Source organism: Camelus bactrianus, chromosome 11 (genome assembly GCF_048773025.1).
Source record: "Camelus bactrianus isolate YW-2024 breed Bactrian camel chromosome 11, ASM4877302v1, whole genome shotgun sequence".
NCBI lineage: Eukaryota > Metazoa > Chordata > Mammalia > Artiodactyla > Camelidae > Camelus > Camelus bactrianus.
The window spans coordinates 27,011,286-27,031,828 of NC_133549.1; the positions used below are offsets into that span (position 1 = coordinate 27,011,286).

The 20,543-nt window shown below is 51.6% G+C and overlaps 1 protein-coding gene across 3 annotated transcripts in view; it reads right to left on the reverse strand.

Moving 5' to 3' along the window:
• Positions 1 to 20,543, reverse strand: part of GRK5 (G protein-coupled receptor kinase 5) — a 199,407-nt gene that overhangs the window by 45,319 nt on the left and 133,545 nt on the right. For 2 of the 3 annotated variants that reach the window (XM_010969871.3, XM_045506557.2), the window contains exons 3-4: positions 14,247 to 14,359; positions 1,948 to 2,025 (exon numbers count right to left, since the gene is read on the reverse strand). In XM_010969871.3, the coding sequence (XP_010968173.1) occupies positions 1,948 to 2,025; positions 14,247 to 14,359 (191 nt within the window). The remainder of the gene's footprint in view (positions 1 to 1,947; positions 2,026 to 14,246; positions 14,360 to 20,543) is intronic. The other variant, XM_045506558.2, reaches the window with a different exon arrangement.

Consider the following 20,543-nt stretch of genomic DNA (forward strand, 5'->3'; position numbering starts at 1 on the left):
TCCCCGTCCTCATATGTAAGTTGGAGCCAATAGAATCACATCACACAGTGACAGCAAGACTAAGTGAGATGGTGCCTGGACACAGTGGGTCCTCAGCACGTGTTAGCCGCCATTGTTTGAAGGGAACCCAAGCAGGTGGGCAGCCGGAAAGGGGGCACGAATGAGCGCTACACGGACAAAGCCGAGCCACTGCAGGAACCGCCCTCGCCAAGGGCAGCGGAATCGTCTCTTAGCTGCGTGGCCGTGGCAGGTCACTCCCTGCTCTGGGTCCCAGCAGCTGCCCGTAAACAGGCTGGGACCCCACATCTCACAGAGGCTGGGACCATCACAGATAACGTCTAGCTGGTGTCTGGCTGGCTGCAGGCACTCAGCGGTGAGCTGCTCTCATCCCCCAGAGGATTTACACCCTCAGGCCTGCTATGCCCAGGGAGCTTGCCCTGTGTCAAGAGGTGGCCAAGAGACCAAAAATATCCACTTGCAGCCTCATCGTTGCATCAGGGGCTGCGTCTGTGGGTGATCAGGGACCCTGCTCAGACATGTCTCCTCCTTGACCATTTTCAGCCTTTCACCGACGCCAACAAGCCCACATCTGGAACAAAGCGAGGCCATGCTGCCTGGCGACCCTGCAGACGGAGCGAGCAGCTGGGTCCACACCTCATACAGAGCCCTGTCCAGCGTCTGGAGGCATTTATCGACATGAATCCTCTCGCTTCTGAAAAGTGCAAAGGCACTGGGAGCGCGAGCCACTCCATTAAGAGACAGGTATGACTACCAGGGAAGCGGAAGGAGAGGAAACAGCAACGAGAGTGAGAGAATGACAGCTGGGGTGGGGCTCAGCAGGAGAAGGAGGAAGTGACGCAGGAGGCACCTCTGGGGTGAGGCTGGGCTGGTCCCCATGGAGATGGCCACTGGCCGCCCGCAGGTGCTGGAGGCGAGCACACCTGCTCCAGGCAAGGACTCAGTGTGGCCCGAGCCGCCCTCCTCACGTGCTCAGGCCCCTGGGACCTCCCAACCATCCAAGGGGGCAGCGAGGGTGTGAGGTGGGACCAGAGCTGCCAAGGACCCCCGCAACCCTTGCTGAGAAGGATGAGAAGGTGCGGCTTACCCGTTTCAAGGGACTTCCATGTCGTGGGAATAAAATGTATAAAACTACAAAGAGACTGTCCATACGTGCAGGGGAGAGGAGGAGGCCTGGTTGTAAACTTAGAAGGAGCTACTGTGGGTTTGAGGTCCTCAGGTCACCCCGGATGCCTTCACCGGAGGGTGGCAGGCTGTCAGCAGCCCACCTGCTGCTGGAGGAGCTGCTGTAAGGGCCCTGGATTCCTTCTGTCCATAGTCCTACCTCATCTCTTGAGTGGAAGTCAATCTATAGCATCCACGTTTACCTGCGTTAGGCGTCAGTACTGTCATGCGTGGACACAGCCACGGGGGTGCCCCTGAGGTGGGCTCAGGGTAGCCCTTGCCCTTCAGCACACTCAGAACACCTCAGAATACTCTGCATTCTGTTCTATGCCCAACTCACATGGCCTCTGCCAACACAGCTTCAGCCAGCCCCATCCCTTCCTGATTCCCCGGACCCTCCCCTCACAGCAGCCTCTCCGACCCACCCCTGCTGTGCTCTTCTGGGCACCCCGACCCCTGCCACTGCAGGGCCTCCAGCTATCCTGTCGCCAATGCTTGGGTGTGAGCAGGGGGCAGCACAGGGCCCTTGGAGGGGCTGCATCCCTAAGAAGCAGGCCTCCCACCCTTGGCCTGGCCTTGGCCTGGCCCACCTGCCTCAGCCCTGCCAGGCTTGGGTGCCCTCTGGGGGAGGAGGAGAATTCTGGATCTGGTGACCAATGGCAGCCGTCGGCCAGGTGCTCCCCACACGGCCTGGCACAGATCTGGGTCCATATTCCTGGGTAAGTCCTCCCATTCCTCCTGCTGTGGGGTTTGGGGGCCTCTTACCTTTGGGGTGAGGTACTTGGTCATAATTTCCTTCCCTTTTTTCCCCAGCTTTTCATCTGGAGTAACTTCATATTCTGCCTAAAACAGAAGGAAAAGAACAATAATAGGTTTGCTGACGAGCTTCTTATAGTCAGAGAACCTTAGAGGCCCCTGGAGAGGACTCCCTGGAGGTCACCTGACCAATGCCCTCCTTCTGCAGGGCAGGAAGCTGAGGCCCAGAGAGGGGAGGAGACCTGATGCCCAGTCCAGCCTGCCCTGCCCCATCCTGGACTCTGGCTTAGAACAGCACGTCTTCTCTTGGGCAGTGCGTTGGAATCACTGGGGAGAAAATGCTGTGCTCTGGCCCCACCCTACACCAGCGGGGTCAGACCCTCTGGCGATGGGGGCTGAGCACCCAGGCAGCTGGGGTTGAGAATCACCAACTTAGATAAAGCAAAGGACTCCACTGGAAAACAGAGCCACCAAACGAGAAGGCCCCGGAGAGGCTGCCTGAGGTCACTCAGACCTTACAAACTGCGGGACCTTGGACAGTTTCCACTGTCCATATACAATGCAGATGGAAAAAGCACCTACATGGAAGGCAACTGTGCAGTGAGAATGTGATAAAGCCAGGCACATGGTAACTACTCAATTAACAGTGGCCATAATTATCACCATTGTTACTACTGCGCTGTCCAAGAGAAGACAATTATACGGATGCTGTATCTTTTACAGCTTTTCAGCTTATAAAGTGAACATATGGAGATTTTTCAGATGCTCATCTGAACCTCAAAAAGAGCCCAGGTAGTGATGTGAGAGAGCAGGAGCTGCTGGCATAACCCTTCATCACATATGGAGAGTGGGAGGTTCAGTAAGTTGCCCAGGGTCATTCAGGGGGAGGTGGCAGGGCTGGGACTTGGACCTCTAAGCCTGAAGCTCTTTCTCAACAACACCAAGGAATTTAGGATCCAGATCGCTGGCCAAGCCAGTGGGATCCAGGGGCTAAAGAAGTGAAACCTTGTAAGACAAGACCGTTGTATTTTCCTTGAGCCAAGAGGGGCTCCCTCACTCACATCTGATCCACTTGCCAAGTGGATAAAAGGCCTCAAGGTAAGGAAAAGCCTGGGTGAGCCTGCCTTTCTCATTTAAACAAGGGAACTAATTGCAAATTGTTTATAACCATTTCAAAATCCACCACCCAAGGATTTGTCAGCCTCGGTCCAAAAGTACAGCTATTTCAAAAGAGGAAATGACATCAGCACAAACGGACTGGAACTCCCTCCCAAGCCCTCTCACTGTGGAGTCAGACCCCCCAGCCCTCCTGGTCTGGCTCAAGGCAACCTCTCAACCCAGAGTCTAGGGTCCAATTTCTCCCCAGATCAGCCCGGAAGACCCTCCCAGGCTGGGGCTGCATCACTAAAGGGCCTGGGGGTTCTAGGACACAACTGCCCACCCGTTTTCCAGGGTGAGGAGAGAAGCTCCCGGTGTCCAGCTGCCCTGGAAACCCCGCCTGGTGATCTGGCACCACGGGAAGGTACCCAGACTGTTTTGCAGGGCCCAGGCCACAGGCAAATGGCCGACCACCTTTTGGGGTAACTCAGTCCCATGCAGAACCCTGGATTCGCACTGTCCCAAAATACATCTGTAAAGGCGGCTCTATTTAACCAACTGGAGGCCTGAGGCTCACTGATCAGCCTCAGTAACCAGCTGAAAATATTATTGCTCTGGGTACTAAAACCCACGTTAAAAAAAAATAACATCACTTTCAGGTCAGCTGCCTCCCAGCAGAGGCCGGGCTGGGCAGCTGGGCGCCACAGTTCCACAGGGAGGCAGCCGGGAGCACGCGGGGACAGGCATCCCCAGCCCGGGATCAAAAGGCCTTTCTTTGAGAGTCCATGTCAGGTCACCACCACTTGAAGAGCATTTGTGTTGGGAGGCAGAAAACCAACAGAAGGCTTCCAGCTGGGCTTTCCACACTGATTAAGTCACCTGGAGTGACAGGCCATGTCTCCACGGTGACCCCCGCGAGGGGCTCATGGGGTACCCGTCCTGAGAGGCCACCTACAGAGAGAAGGCACAAGGGTGGCTCGGCTGTGCGGGCAGAGCTCAGGCAGATCACACGACCCAAGGCGGGGGGACCACCCGGGAACCCACTGCTATGGGAACACCCTTGCCCAGGTAGCGGGCAAAAGCTGCTGAAATCAGCTTAAACCAGAAAACATAAGCAGCAAATAAGAGGTTGCATTGGGCCAACAGCCGAGAATTTTACAATTAGGGTTGGCTCTGGAAATGGCAGCTAGACAACGATTTCAATGAACAGAGAGGTAAACCACATGCAGGGGTGCCCCCACGATCTACCCCCCATAAGAGCTCCCCACAACCAGAGAGGGTGGTGGGCTTGGCCCCTCCGCCAACAGAGGGGCACACACTGCCCTCCCTGCTGTACTGCCCATTTGAAACCTCCTCGTGCCCAGAGCTCAACCCCAATAGCCAGCGCCAACGAGCTCCTATGCCAATCCACTCAGAGGGTATTTCTCTTCCCCAGATAGATCCACAGTGCCACCCGGGGGAGGCATTTAACGAGCCTTCTCTTTACACTGTGACTTATGCCAAACACAGGAAAGGCCTCTGGGGAGGAGATGCTGTAACACAAAGAGCAAAACACTACATTGGGTTTAAGGGAAAAAGAATGATTTCTGTATCTGTGCCTGCCGATGAGTATAAGCATCTGTGTACATCCTAGTTTATAAACCTACTATTTCATTCTCTTGGCCTGATCTGATTGCATCATCCATCTCAGAAAATGCTAATGAAAATATGTCCCTGCTATTAAAACATACTTGCCTCAGATGATTTTTTAAAATGTGAAGATTGGAAACCAGCGCAAGGGGACTTGCCACGTTTTCAAAGAAGCCGGCACTGGTTCAAAGAGCAGAGTCTGAGCTGAATTCCTCTCGGCCTCTGACTAACTTTAGATGTCACCTCCTCCTCCCGGGAGCCCTTCTCCTGCCCCAACAGGAAGATGAAGTCAGAGTGGCTCTGAGGTCTTGCCACCTCCGGCTTCTGTAATTACCCATGTGGTCAGCTTTTCCAGAGTCCTCGTGGCGGGGACAAGTGACGCGCCTGGCTGGCAGCTGCTCACCGCGGCCCTTTCTGGAGGAACACCCAGCTCCACCCACGTTGGCCTCGGCATCTTGCTTGTGCCAACCATGAGGACGGGGGTCTCCGTCTGCCCCTCCGGAGCCACTCTCCTTCTGCAGGGCAGGCGAGTGACGGTGGGGAGTTACCTGCTGGCTCCCTCCCTGCCTGGGCACCGTGGGTTCCTGGACACCCCTCCTGCAGGCTCCCACCCATTCCTATATCAGTCCCCTTCCTTGTCCCTGCAGAGCTAGAGGTGGTGAAGGTTCAGACGTAGCACATGGGCCAGTACTGATTTCCCTCCCTTGCCCGGCTCTCTGTCACCAGCCCTTCATATGTGAGTGAGCCATCCTTCTCTGGCCAGGACCCTCACTGATACCCTGAACAATCCCTCAGAGGGCTGGCACTGCCTGCCCTCTCCCAAACCCCCAGCTAGAATGAAGCAGCACTGCAGATGGGTGCATCCCCAGGACCCCCAGGGTCAGCCCCACAGCCTGTGCCCACCTGGACAGGCGGAGTGTTCTCTCATCTCTGTTTGCCATATGAGGAGCCCTCTTGGGCCTGGGTCAGGAAGGGATTCCATGGCCCAGATTCAATGGAGAGAAAGAAGGGAGGGAGGAGAGGACCCCTGGCCACGTGGAGTACACACTGAGAGTGGCAGGAGTGACCCCAAGGCGGTGGCACCACAGCTACCAGCTTGAGAGACACATCCTGGGGTGGGTGAATTCAGAAAAGAAGTTAGGAGGGGAGGGTGCTGACCCTCTCCCCAGGGTGGGAGGTGACAGATTTACCAGCTGCTGCCAGAGTCCCACGGTGGGGGAGCTGTGCTCTCCCCTCCTGTCCACTAATCATTCTTCTCCCCAGAGCCTCAGCCCTGGGTGGTTCTCCACCCCCGCCCCCCCACCCCGGACCTGCTCCTCCTCCTCTCCCAGCTTCCAGAATACTTCTCTGTCCTCACTCCCCACCAGGGCTTATAAGGTCACATGCAGAGGCCTTTGTCTCTTCCTGTTATTCTTTTGGTTCTAAGTGAAAAGAATCCCAGCCTAGCCTGATTCAGTCAAAACTGCCATCTCTGGGCTCCTGGAATCCAAGGATGGGTTGAACAACCAAACTGTAGGGAAAGGGGAAATGCAGCCTGGCCCAGAGCACCAGGAACCAGGGACATGAGCACTTCTGGAACCCACTCTCGTCTCTGTGTGTGCAGCATGTGTGTTGGCCTCATTTTCCTTCAGTGCTGCCTGGCTTGCTCCAGTGGTAGGAAACATTCAGTCAACGGCCATGTTTTATTCTAAAGCCTCCTCTACCGGAGAATGACTTCCCTTTAAGTCTATAAATCCCAGAGAAAGAATTCATTGGCCTGCATTGGCTGACAGGCTCATCCCTGCTCCAATCAGCTGTGGTTTGCAGGTCAATCATGAAGAACATGGCAGCTTCTAGGAGAGTCAAGTTGTTTGGGAGTATAGATGGGGCACCCAGGAGCCTGGACAATCCCATAGATGTCCACTATATGAACTTATATTAAGTGGTACTTTTTCAAGATAACCCTGCTCCCAGGGTCTGGCTCTACTAACTCTACTGCAGGTCTCTATGTCCATGTAAAGAATGATTACCCTCTACCCTCCTTCTTTTGGGAGATCACAGCAGTGACAGAAAGACAAAAACAGATACTAGGCATGATTCAAAAATACGAGAAACAGAATACTTAGTTCCCCTGGTGAGGCACCTCAAATCATTTTACAATAAAATTTCAGGATAACCAGGCATGTCTAAACCAGGTGATAGCCCACTAGTTTCAAGTGATTTTCCATAGTCTGGGCTAGTGAATGGCTTGGAGTGCTTTTCAGTATTTCCTGATATGAAATTCCATTTGTTGTAACCTCGTATGTGTAGTCACCAGTCTCCAAGATGGACCCCTTAATAATCCTCGCCTTCTGGTACTCATGCTCTTGAGAACGCTCCTTCCATACCGAACAGAGCTAACCTATGTAACCACTGCAATATTAGGGATATGGCAGGATGGAGCCTCCGAGACCAGGTTATAAAAGACACTGCAGCTTCTACCATGCTTCTTGATCACTCACTCTGGGGAAACCCAGCCATGTTCTGAGGACACTCAAGCAATCCATGGAGAGGCTCACATGGAAGACAACTGAGTCCTCCAGCCAATAGCCAACACCATCCTGCCAGCCGTGTGCATAAGCTTGGAAACAGATCAAGCCTTCAGATGATTGCAGCCCCAGCCAACATCTTTTTTTCCCCCTCATTTTATTTTATTTTTATTGAGGTACAGTCAGTTATAATGTGTCAATTTCTGGTGTACAGCACAATGTCCCAGTCATGCATATATGTACATATATTCGGTTTCATATTCCCAGCCAACATCTTGATATAACTTTTAGAGAGACCTTGAGCCAGTAGCACCCCGGTTAACCATTCCCAAAACCTTGACCCACAGAAACTGTGAGATAATATTTATTATTGTTCCAAGCTGCTACGTTTTAAGGGAATTTCTTACCCAGCAATAGATAATGAATACTTGACAGCTACCTGAAGTCATAGCTAATGTCGCATGTCATTAAAAAATGTTCTTTCTTTTGTTTTTGACATTTTGTTTAATCAGAAAGTAAGTTCCATGAGGGCAGAAACTTCTCTTGCTCACTCTGTAGTTTCCAACTGCTAGAACAGTGTGACATACTGGAGACAGCTCATAGATGTGTGCTGAGTAAATCTGGTTGAGTATCTGCCAACCTGCCAAACTTTCCCCAAAGAGAAGAGACCTGAAGACTTTAAGTTACACCCAAGCTTGGGGACGGCAGGGTTTCAAATGAGCTGGAATGCCATCAAGGCTCCCAGAAAACGATTTAGAGAAGAAGTACGTCACTCTTTAAGAGGTCCATGGCAAAACCCTATTGGCCTGTGGAGGCTGACCTGAGCCTGGAACCCCTTCTGATCCTCTGACCAGCTGGGCAAGTCTTCTTTACCCTCCAGAAGCCAAATCTACCTGAAGTCTTGACTCAGGTCACTGACTCCATTTCTCTGTGGGAGGGCAATGGGGGGGTCTTTCTTGGGCTCCCAGAAGCAGCTCGACCATCACGACTAAGGGCCGAATTACCCCTGCAGTCTGATGAATGGTGCACAAACGGTTCTGCTGCGCCCGAAATCACTGAGGCCCCATCTTAAAGCAGCCAGCGTCTCCTGTTTGACTTGAGAATCTCAGACGTTAGGTCTGTGCAGCGGAGCAGCCTTCCCTGGGGGCTACGTCAGAGCCCGACAAGGACAGGCTATTTTTTAAATAAACTCCACTTGGTAGAAATTCAACACAGAGGTGGGAACAGTGTGGACGGCACTGGCTGAGCCAGAGGGCACTGGAGCGTGGGCACCAAGGGCACCGCCAGCTCCCCCTCCTCAGAGTTCCAGTCAGGACAGAAGAAAAAAACGTATTTCAGACGAGCATCGCGCCAGCTCTGGAAAACTTAATAAAGTCTTCGTGCGTAAAAGAGGTGTTCCAAAGGCTGGTCATTTGACGTCAGGATGGGCGGTGAAAGGCCTTGCTAATTCCCAAAGATGCAGACAAAAAACGCGAGGGGGCGGGGGGGGGGGGCCTCTCGTGAGTGGCGGCTTCGTTAAGGCGTGTGTAAAGAGCGTTCGTCGCGGTAACACAGGCAGCCAGACTCCCTTTTCCTTTCCAAAAGAAAGCTCTTGGTGCAGGCCCAGCAAAAGAGAACGTCTGCACAACCAGAATGAAAATAGGCATCCATTGGATTTTTTTCTTCTTCTTCTCAAACCGACTGTAAGTGTCTAAAAAGACACGTGGCTGGAAAATTCCACTGGCTCCTGGGTTTAGCCTTGCCCTGCTCTGCCTCATCCACTCTCCAGACAGGTCCTAGAGCTGCCGATGCCTCATCTCTTCCAGATGGGGAGGAGCCTAGGTCGAGGGCTCAGACTCTGGTCCTCACCTCCTTCCTCCATCAGGTTCATCGCCTTGGTGAGCTCATCCAGCCCGTGGCTCTAAATACCAGCTCTATGTTGACAACTCCCAATTTGCTATTTCCAGCCCAGACCTTTTTCACAAACTCCAGATTTCAACACCCACCTCCCCTCGAACATCTCCACCGGGATGCCAGTTAGACATCTGAAGCTGCGTGTGCCCAAAATGAAGTTCCAGACCTTCCCCTAAATGAGCCTCCTACAGCCTCACCCTCACTCCATCCTCCCACTTGTGCGGGTCAACACTCTGAAGTCATCCCCAATTCTTCTTTCTCACCCCCAGGGCATCAGAAAACACTGTTAACTCTGCCTTCAGAACAGGCCCCAAATCCTACCACCTGTCACTGTGGCTGGCTGCTTCCATGCTGGCTTGAGTGACCACCAGCTCAAGCTCGCCACTCCCCACCTTGCCCCCCATACCCTGCTCCCAACACAGGAGCCAGAGGGAGCCTTTAAAAACCTAAATCCGGGGGGAGGTATAGCTCAGTGGTAGAGTGCACGCCTAGCACGCACAAGGTCCTGGGTTCAAGCCCCAGTAACTCTATTAAAGATAAATAAATAAAAACCTAATTACCTCTTCCCTCCACAAAAAAAAAATTTTAAAAATAAAATAAAATAAAAATAAAAACCTAAATCAGACCATGCCACTGCTCTGCTCTGAACCCTCTAGTGGCTCCCCTACCTCACTCAACATCAAAGTTCTTTAATGGTACAAGGTCTTGCATGGTCAACTCCTAGATCCCCTCTGCCCTGGCTCCCTTCGCTCCCTTCTGGCCATGGACACCCTGCCTGCGGGCCTTTGCACTGTTCCCCAGCCCACGTGCTCCGCCACCATATCCTCACCTGCCAACTTCCTCAACACCTTCTCACCTTCTGTCAAGTGTCACCTTTCCAAAGGTCTTTCTGCTGACCACCCTGCTTAACACTACAAGCAGTCCCCCATTTGCCCACTTGCACCCCTTAACCTGCCCTAGTTCTTCCTTTTCCTGTCCCATGCATCACCTCCTAACATTCCACATCATTGACGCATTTTGCTTGTTGTTGGTGACCCACCTCTCCCTGAATAGAATGTAAACACCACGAGGACAGAGATCTTGGTCCATTTTATTCACCGATTTATTCCAGGGGCCTAGAACAGTGCCTGGCAGACAGTACTTTTGTTAAATGAAGGAAAGACCAAAAGAATGGTTGGGAACATGAGACTGGGGCTTCTCTTCCTGCCCCAAGTGACAGCCTTGCCAGGGTCATAGTTCTGTGACCCCATGGAGAAAGGAAACGAAGACCCAGGGCCTGCTAAGGGCTCCTCAAGCCACCTGGCATTGTGAACCCTCCAGGAGCCTGTGAGGTGGGCTTTGGAGGCATTCTTGGCAAGTAGCCCCCAAGTCTGATGGCCACAAAGACCCTTATAAAGGTGGGTCCCCCAGGGTGTGTAATGGGCCTAAACCTGCCTGTTCACACACAAAACAGACACCCTAACCCTCCAGCCTGGCTACTGAAGTGGGATTGAGACAGAATCATGGAGGCTTGGCTTTCCATACTTCTGGGTCTTGCTTTGAGAAAATCCAATCTGGGAGAAATAGCGTGTCACTGCACAGGTTCCTGGGGAGACTGATGGGTCACTTTGCAGAAGGATTCATGGTAGGTCTGCTTCAAACAACGAGCCTACCCCACCGCAGATGCTGGGAAGCCGGGCCCAATTTGTCACCGCAGAGGCAGCACGACGTGAAGCAAAGAGATAGGACTAGGGGCTGGGAGAGCTGGTTCAGGCCACACTCTGCCACTCACTCTCAGTGTGACTCTGGGCACGTCACCAGCCCCCAGTGGCCCCGAGTCCTGAGCATCAACCACCTGTCAGGTGCAGCATTGTGAGGACTCAGAGGTGATGAGCTACGTCTGTCCTGCCAAGAGACTTCCAGTTAGTGGAAGAGGCAGGCACACAAACGAAGCTGTGCTGGCGACATCTGGACCGTGCGGGACACTGCCCTGAGCAGTGTGAGCTCCGTCTCCCCTCAACACCTCCACCACTACCGGGTACAACTATGTCCCCGCTTAGAGGTGAAGGCGTGCGGCACAGAGGCTGAGCGCCTGCCCACGGTTTCAGTGGCAGCTGGGATGGCGCCAGCACTGCCCCGCGGTCTGTCTCGGGAGCCTGCACTTTCCCAACCCACCATTCTGCCGGCATCGTGCAGTAACGAGGCTCAGGTGCGTTCACCACGAGCACCTGGAGCACGGAGCACAGGGGGAGAGAGGGCGGACCAGGAAGGCTTCTGAGAGCAGAGTGCGGGGGTGACGAGCAGGCAGGCGCTCACCAGGCAGAGGGGGCCTGGGAAGCATTTCAGGCAGCGAGAGGTGGGGAGTAAGGGCCGAGAGGTTTTAATCAGCCTGGCAAGTCAGAGCCACCACAAGCAGGTGGGGGGCCAGGAATGCAGGGCTCAAGAAAGACCTGGAGAAGGCCAGGGATGAAAGGGCGGGCAGGGGCCCGTGGGTGGAAGGTCTGGTAAGTCAGCCGCAGAACTTGGACTTCATCCTGAATGTCAGTGTTTCCGAACCCTGGACACACACACAGTACAGTCCTGGGAGATTTAAAAACTGCCAATGCCAGCCCCCAACAATGGCCAATCCAGCGGTAATGAGCACCCCTAGTGCTAAACTGTAGTCTCCACGTACAATTTCCCAGGAAAAGGAAGCAGAGATCCTTGGAGCAATGATGAACTCTAAGTGCCGGGCAGGAAACATACAAGACGAGCCCAAAACATCACATCACACCAGATAGCAAGGAGGCTGCCAGTGTCTACTGGGGTCCTCCCAAGGGTTCAGAAGCCAACCTGAAGGGCTCCCACAGGCCAAAGATGAGACCACGGGGCACCAATGCATCCAAATGCCCCCATGTTAATATCCACGCACTTAAAACTCCAACTGGTTACTAGCATTGGAAGATGCCGGCGAGCCAATTTGGTCCTTTGAAAACATAAACATAGGGAAAGAATCAAGCATCTCCTGTATGAACTTTACCACTGGGTAACCAAACAGTAATTGAAAGGAAGTGTTTCCCAGTTAGCAAATGAAGGAGGAATGACAGACTTTAGAATGCCCCTTGTTACGACCTCTAATTAATCAACACATTTAGGTCCTGAATATCAACAGTTGCTGCTGTCGCAGAAAGACAGACAACCAGATACTGCAAGTCCCCGAGCAAGAGAGCATGAAATGACTTATGAAGTCAGTCCCACCACTGCCAAGGTGAAACCGAATCTGACCAAGTTTCTAGATTCAAAGAGCAATTTACAAGAAATACAGAGGAACCTATTAAATGACACATGGGGGGTGAGAACACAACATTCACACTCTGGGACGCCCTTGGAAATAGTTATAAACCGTGAAAACATGCATTCACAAAAAGTATGAGAAAATCAGAAATCTGAACACTGACTAATTTGATGATGATAAAGAATTATTATTATTATTATCATTATTATTATTATTATTATTATTATTATAGCTGTGATAATGGTATTATGGGGTTTTTTGGTTAAAGAGACCTCATCGCTTAGCAATACATCCTGAAATGTTCACAGATGAAATGACGTAAGTGAGATCAGCTGCAAAATGCTACAGAGGAGAGGATGTGGGCGAAAAAAGATTGGCCTGGAGTTCGTAGCTGTTGAGGCGGGGTGAAGGGTGCATGGGGGTTCATTATGCTATTCCGTAGACTTTCACTTTTTATAGTTCGAAATTTTCCATAATAAAAAGTTATGAAAATACTAGGCTCCATCCCCAGAGATTCAAATTAATGGGTCTGGGCTTCAGCTCAGGCATTGGTGTTTTTTAAGACTCCCAGGTGTTTCTACTGCTCAGCCCAGGCTGAGAACTGTCGTCATCCCTTGTACGAGACCCGCGAGAGCCTATTTACACGGAGACTAAGACGGAGGCCAGAGGGGATGGAACAGGGTCGGGTGAGGTCAAGGATCCAGGCACATGGTCCTAGATCGGGTTAGGTAAGGAATGACGGAAAGGGAGGGGTCAAGGATAACACAAAGCTTTCAGGCTTGGGTGACGGTGGGGTGTTGGTCACTGGGACAGGGGCCTTGTCAGGGCTGGTAGCTGTGGTGGCCTGGGCGGGGGAAGGTGCTGAGTTTGCTTAGGATGTGTTGACTTTGAGGGGCCCATGTGACGTCCAGTGGAGACATTCAGTGGACAGTTTGGCCAGTGGGTCTAGAGATCCACATTGAGACCCTGAAGCAGACACAGAAACTGGGGCTCCACAGGGCTATCCCCCAAACCAAGACAGAGGTCAGGATGGCTGCAGCCAATGATGGCATTAGGGCCTCTAGGAAGCAACAGCATCATGACCCCCTGCCTTGGAAAGGGGGGCCTGGATGCTCCCAATCCTTTCATGATTGACCCCATCCTTCACTTTCCCACTTCCTTGGATAGACACCCAAAAAGGAAGCATGCCAGGCTGAGGCGCCCTGCCCTCCTGACCAAGTGCTGAAGAACTCAGGCATGTTTCTACGTCCTGTTCTAAAAGCCCACGCAGATCAATCAGCATGTGTTAAACAAATGAATGACCAGTACATCTGGAGGAAGTCAGCCTGGAGTCAGTCATGGCCACGTGGGCCAGCAGCAAATGCAGCCAGCAGCTGTCAGATTGGCTCGAAATGACCGACATGTATTCCTCCTGCAAACATTTACTGGATGCCTGTATGTGCTGGGCAAATGCTAGGCAGGAAGCCCAGGGTCCTGGCCTCAGGGAGCTTGCATTCTCATGGGTAAGCAGACGGTAAACAAGTTTACAAACAAACACAAGCTTTGGAACTTTAGAAAACGGGTTCCTAGTTGGAAGAAGGGACCATGGATTCCAAGAGCTACTTTGGGGTGTTGGGAAAATCACCCAACTTCCTAGACACTATCGCATAATAACCCAGGCTCCCCAAATCAGAGGACAGACAGAACCTCATGTAAAAGCAGCAGCAGCCGAGGCCCAGAGCAGGAGGTGGCCCCCCACGGCCACACAGCAGGTGATGACCTGGAGACAAGTCTGCATTCTCAAAGTATGCACTGGCAATGTTTTAAGCAACAAGTTTATTCTTCATCCATCTAAGCCATGTGGTCTATTTTCCTTTGGACAAAGTTGATTACTGATCGAAGGTCAAAGTGCTCCCCACTTTCCCCCACCCTCAGGAGCAGGGACTTACCACTGAGTCCAGGAACTGAATGTAAGATTCCAGCCCAGGTCTGGTTTCACAGAACTGCCGGAAAAGCAGCCTCCCAATTGGCTGCTTGTCACATAAACTGCAGTAATCTCTGTCTGGAGACAAGAAAAGAAGAATGTGGTGAGACCCGGAGAGGGCCAGGCAGGGCCATCCACCCACACCTGGATCCTCGCCCCAGATGGACGGAGCAAGGTGACCGGCAAACTCTCAGGACCCCTTATCTATCTCCAGGCTCTGTAGACTCAAAAGGGTCATGGTTAGCATAGAAAAAGGCACCAGTTATGACCTAGCCTCTACGCCCCAGCCCACTCCCTTTCTGACGCCCTGAATTTGGTATGGGGATGCCAACAGTTCTACGGACTATGACTCTGCCCCTGGCTGGCTGATCAGCACATCACATTCCACTGGCTAAGGGTGGCGGGCGTGTAACCCAAGCCAGTAAAATGAGAGTGAACCACAGACTTTGTCTGGGCATGCTAAGCCAAGGTGCTTTCTTTTCTTCTGGTGCTGGGGTGCATGGGTGTGAGGCCAGAGTCTGTTGCAGTGTTCTTGATACTGCAAAAAAAAAAAAAAAAAAAAAATGCTGCTGTGATGATGAGGCTGACATACAGAGGAGGTCAGAGCTGGGAAAATTATGAGTAGTTGCTCTGGTGAAGACATGAATCTCTGGATCAAACCACGCCTGCAGCCCAAACCACATCTGAAAATCTTATTTATGAACAGTATTTAGGGCAATTTGAAAAAATTTAAAAAGGACTTGTAATTCAAAACATCCTAATAAATACAGTAAAAGAAAATTCATATTTTCCCAATTGGAGCAAAGCCCAGTCTTAAAATGCTTCAAATGATGAAAACCCTGCATTTTCCAGCTGAGGATAGAGGCACAGGGACAGGAAGTGACCGGTCTCAGTCACTTGGTAGCCAAGAGAGTTCTGAAGACGAAATACAATGCAAGACTCGAAGCCCAGGGGCCTAGAGACCAGAGTTCTGGCCAATGACTTCCTGTGTGACTTCAAGCAACTCATTTGCTTCCTCTGGGCCTCAGTCTTCCTCTGAAAAATGAAGGGGCATGTTGGAGGTAAGATGGGAGGGTCCCCTGTGGCTCTTCCTGCGATGACTCTGCAAGAGGCTTTCTCTGGCTAGAAAGATGCTCAAAGATCTGGCTGAGACACGTTGCCTTGGACCCTCTCAAGCACTGAAAATTAGCCCCTTGATTCTGCAGCTGCACTGGGAACAGTTAGGTGACTTTGTGGGGAAACCAGGAAGAGGGTGAGGTAGACCTCAGTTCAGAGAGCTACCTGGAGGTAAGGAAGGACTACATCCTTGCCTGGTGTAGAGGAGGAGCCAGGACAATCAATCATCCCCTTAGAGGGCGGTTCCTTGGAGACCCAGAACACAACAAGGAGATAGGGACAGAACCATCACGCCCTCTCACTTTCACACCCAAACAGTTTATCCACGGGAGGTGCAGCCATCACTCATATGGAAATCCCAGCCTCAGCATTCAGTGCCTGTGTGCCTCAGGGCAACTGACCTGACATTTTATCCTTCAGTTTCCTCATCTGCAAACTGAGAATGTACCTATGTCCCAGGATCAGCATGAGGATTCAATAAGACAATGCAGAGAAAGGCCTCAGACCAGAGCTTGGTACATAGCAATTGCTTAATAAACACCGGGTATTGTCATTGTGGAAGTGGGGTTTTTGGTCTGTTTCATCTCCCCTCCTTTGGGGAACCTCCTCTCCCTGAGTCTGTAAAATTCCAACCTACAGTTCTAAGGGAGCAAGCCCTCCTAAGCCTCAGGGATGGGCACGTGACTCAGTCCTGGCCAATCAGACCTGTCTCACGGCCACAATGGTAGGCTGAAGGCACGCGATGGGGGGCCTTGGAGTCCTTCCAGGGTTTTTGCTAGAACTCCCAGAAAAAAGACACTTGTTCCCCTCTGGGATGACAAGGCCTTAGGATTGGTGAGCCAAGAGCTGACATAACTGTCTTTCCCACCAGACAGTGAGAGCCCACAGAGAATGACGGCAGCACAGGGGAGAGACAGCTGAGTGGGGAAGACAGAAGCCTGATGCTGCGAATATCCAGTATCACCGGAGCCCCAGCAGGCAGCCAGCTGCGGCCCTCCCGGCTCCTGCACGTTTGTCCACCTGTCTCTGCTTAAGCCAGTGGTGTTGGGGTTTTGTCTTTTTTTTTTTTTAATGGAGGTACTGGGGATTGAACCCAGGACCTCGTGCATGCTAGGCACGTGCTCTAGTGCTGAGCAATATCCACCCCCAGGCTTTTTGTCTCTTGCAACTGAAAGAGCAAGTGACTAGGGCTGCAGAGTTTTACAGCCCACTTCCTTCGGGTAAACTGCCTGAGGGCAAGGCCTGTTTTTGCAGGAATCTGTCAGTTCTAAGTACACTGTGTATCAGAAGGCACTCACAAACTTCTCATTCTGTCTTGATCGGATACTTGGATGAGAGTGGATGAGCCATCTTGCAAGTCTCCCCTTGGCCCCCTACTCAAGGGGTCTGGGGGCTGAAACTAGCCTTGAACCGTTGTCTTAACTCAGCCTACCTTTCCATGCACAGATGGTTCGGGAATAGCCACTCCAGCAAACATTTAACCCACCTGACTTGTGCCAGGATCAGTGGCGGTCGGGGGTTGGGGGGGAATGGAATGTGGTCCTAGCCCTCAGGGATCTTGGATTCTGTTGGAAAGGGGGTGGGTGTGTGAGTGAGCAGACAAGATCCCAAGTGACAGTGACAGAATGTCAAGTGAGATGAGTGTTATCATCACCCACTGTAGGGAGTCTGGGGAGGAGGGAGCCCGGAGGGTGACAGGTCTGTAGCCCGCACCTGTTAGCACAGACACCGCCTGCGTTCTCGCTGCACCCACTCAACCTGACCCCCCAAGGTGAGGAAAACAAACTTCCCCGTCCTCTCCCAATCAGCTGAGCCTCCCCAGCACAAACACAGAACAAAGTCAATTACCTCGTGTCAAACCCCAGTTTTATTCAATTACGGCAGAGAGCGCCACACTGCTGATGTGATTTGAACAAGGGGCCCTCCCCAACTTCCAAAAGCAATTATGAGATTTCACGTCCCATACTGTGATTCCTCAAGGGTTCATCTGATGGTATTTTTTCTCTCCATATGGCGTGTGCTGTCAGTATGGAAACAAGGCCGTTATAAACTCACAGCACAGTAAACACCATGTGATTCCAACACAAGCTGTCAGCACCTCAGTTCCATGCCTCTCCCAGCTGTACAGAAAATCCCAGGCAAGAAAGCCACACACTGGAAGCCCAGGATGAAATAAAAGGACCAGTAATCATGTATTCGGATTCTTTTCTCAGCTTTAAATAAAGATAAATGGGCCTCTCTTCTGAGGAAGCACCACCACCAGAATCCAAGCGCAAAGCCTGCAGTTCCTTTAGAAATGGAGAATGAGGCCACAGAAAGACAAATACTAACTTGGGGATTGATCAAACTGACAGGAGAAGGTGCAGGTCAAAGATCCTGACGCGTCAAGTCCTAGGGGCAGGTCGCTTCTGGAAAGTTAGACGACACTGAAATTGGAAGCATAAGAACTCTGTAACATCTTCAGAGTGGACCCTTTCTGACCAGTGTCTACAGAAGCCAGCCACGTGGTTGAAATCCAGCTCAGAGGGGCCCTGCCCGCAGCCCTTCTCCCAAAGGTGTCCTCTTGGGGCTGGTGGGAAGGAGGACCCAGGACAGAGGGGCAGAGTCCTTTCTCTCTGCTCTGAATCTCTCTCTCTCAGGGTAGGAGGACCCCGGGATGCCGTGCACACCTGCACAGTCCACACACACATACACACCAGCTCTTCTGAACATGAAAATCCTGCTTTTGGCCACATGCCTCATTGGTCTTTCCCTCCAAGCCAGGAAGAGCCTGTCACTATGTAAGGTATTAGAGCATCAGGCTCCCTGCTCCCAAAGTATTCACCAATCATCTAATCATTCCAGCCTCATTCCTTTGGGTCCTTCATTCATTCATTCAACAAACTCTCTTCCAAGGTCTTCTGCTTTTTGATACTAGAAATTTCCTTCAATTTTCAGATTCTCGTATTGAATTCAACACCTGAAGAGGGTGCGGATGAGTGGGCGGGCGGAGACATACCTATACCCACTGGCAAGGTAAGGATCCAGGAACAGGCTTGGAGTGAATAGCTGGCCGTCAGCTGAGACCAAGAATAGGGTGTGGTCTTTGTGATGTGACATCTAACCTCGGCCACAGTAATATCGGTCTGGTGGACAGGGCAAACTACAGCATATCCTGAGGAAGGTGATGGAAAAGGGGGTCCAGAAAGCTCATTACAAGCTCTGAACTTATAGTGCCCTTGATCAAAGGGCAGACTGCCCCAGGAGAGTGGGGGGAGATGTGCTGGAAAGGCAGGCTGGGCTCAGACAGGAAAGGGCTGGACTCTAAGGCCAAGGAGACTGGAATGGACTCACCGTCCCACCCGGGCATCAATGATGTCGGAGCACAAGTGATTTGAGTGCAGCCCGTGGACAGGTGGACAAAAACGGGGTAGGAACAGGGTGCCCGAGGCATTTATGGAGGAGGTCACTGGTGTGGGAGCCATTCCTGCCCTGTGGTTCAAGCCCCAGCCTTTGGGCAGAGAGGGCACAGCCCCTGCGGTTGCGATCCTGCTTTGGTGGGAAGCCAAACTGAATCGGCCTTAAGAAAACCACATGTGTTGTTTGTTTCTTCAAGGGCTTGACACCTCCCAAACATGTCCACAGCTGGCCCAGGAAGACAGGACTGCCACTCCTTCCTGCAGCACACCGAACTCCAGTCGTGCCTCAGACAGAGCCGCCTCTCCCCACAGCAAGTTCACAGACACTGGCTGAGCCCTTTCTGGGCACTGTATTCCGAACCCTGTTGGGTGCAACCCTTACAGAAGACAGGTTCCACAGGCTTCGTCTTTTTCTTCGTCAGAGCAGTTTACTTACTAGCCCAGGCAGGAGGGAGGCACATTCACAGACAGGGCTGGGCAGGGCAGCATCGAACAAAGCTGAATATGCAAGACGCCTGGGAATGTCTAGGGAGGTGTCTGGGCTGAGGGCACACACACTGCTCTCGTGAGGTTGGGTTAGTTTCAGGGCTGTTGCCCTTGGGAGGGCTCACTGGAGCGTGGGAACAGGAGTGACAGGGTCCCCCAAGGCAATGCCAACTGCCGGCAGGGGAGAGGCTGAGTGCTGGGGAAGAAGAAGGTCAAAGCCAGAGAAACAGGGCCAGAGGCTGAAGAGAGGGGCTGGGAGAAGTCACAGTGGGGATTAATCCCCAGGTGAGAAACCAAGAGGGCTTAGCGAAGCAGGGACAAGTGTGTTAGGGCGAGGATTCAGGGCTAGGTCTGTGGCCACTACAGGGAGACTTTAAGAACAGCTTAAAGTGTATGGAGGTTCCTCAAAAAATTACTACGATCCAGCCATCCCACTGCTGGGTATTTATCCAAAACAATTATAATCAGTATTTCACAGAGGAACTTGCACTCCCATGTTCATTGCTGCACTATTCATAACAGATGTGGAAACCACCTAAATGTTCATCGACCGATGAATGGATTTTTTAAATGTGGTATATACATACAGTGGAATATTATTCAGTCTTAAAAAGGAAGGGAATCCTGCCACATGTGACAACACGGATGAGTCTTGATGACATTATGCTAAGTGAAATGAGCCCGTCACAAAAGGACAAATACCACATAACGCCACTTGTATGCGGTATCTAAAATAGTCAAACTCATAGAAACAGACAGTAAAATGGTTGCCAGGGACTGGGGGAGGGGGCAATGGGGAGCCGCTGCTTCATGGGTACAGAGTTTCAGTTGCGCAAGATGATTAAGTTCTACAGAGCTGCTGTCCAGCACTGTGCCTAAAGTTCACAATACCGTGTTGTGCACCCAAAGTTTTATTAAGAGGGTAGATCTCATGTTAAATGTTCCTACCATAATAATTTTCTAAAAAGAGAATGGCTTCTTAAAAAAAAGATGGAAACATTGCTATTTGCAGCAACATGGATGGACCTAGAGATTATTATACTTAGTAAAGTAAATCAAAGCCAAATACTATGTGATATCACTTATATGTGGAATCTAAAATATACAAATGGATGTCTATACAAAACTGAAACAGACTCACAGACAAACTTATGGTTACTAAAGAGGAGAGGGAGGGAAGGACAGACAAATTAGGAGGATGGGATTAACAGATGCAAACTACTATACATAAAATAGATAAGCAGGGGGAAGGCGTATTATAG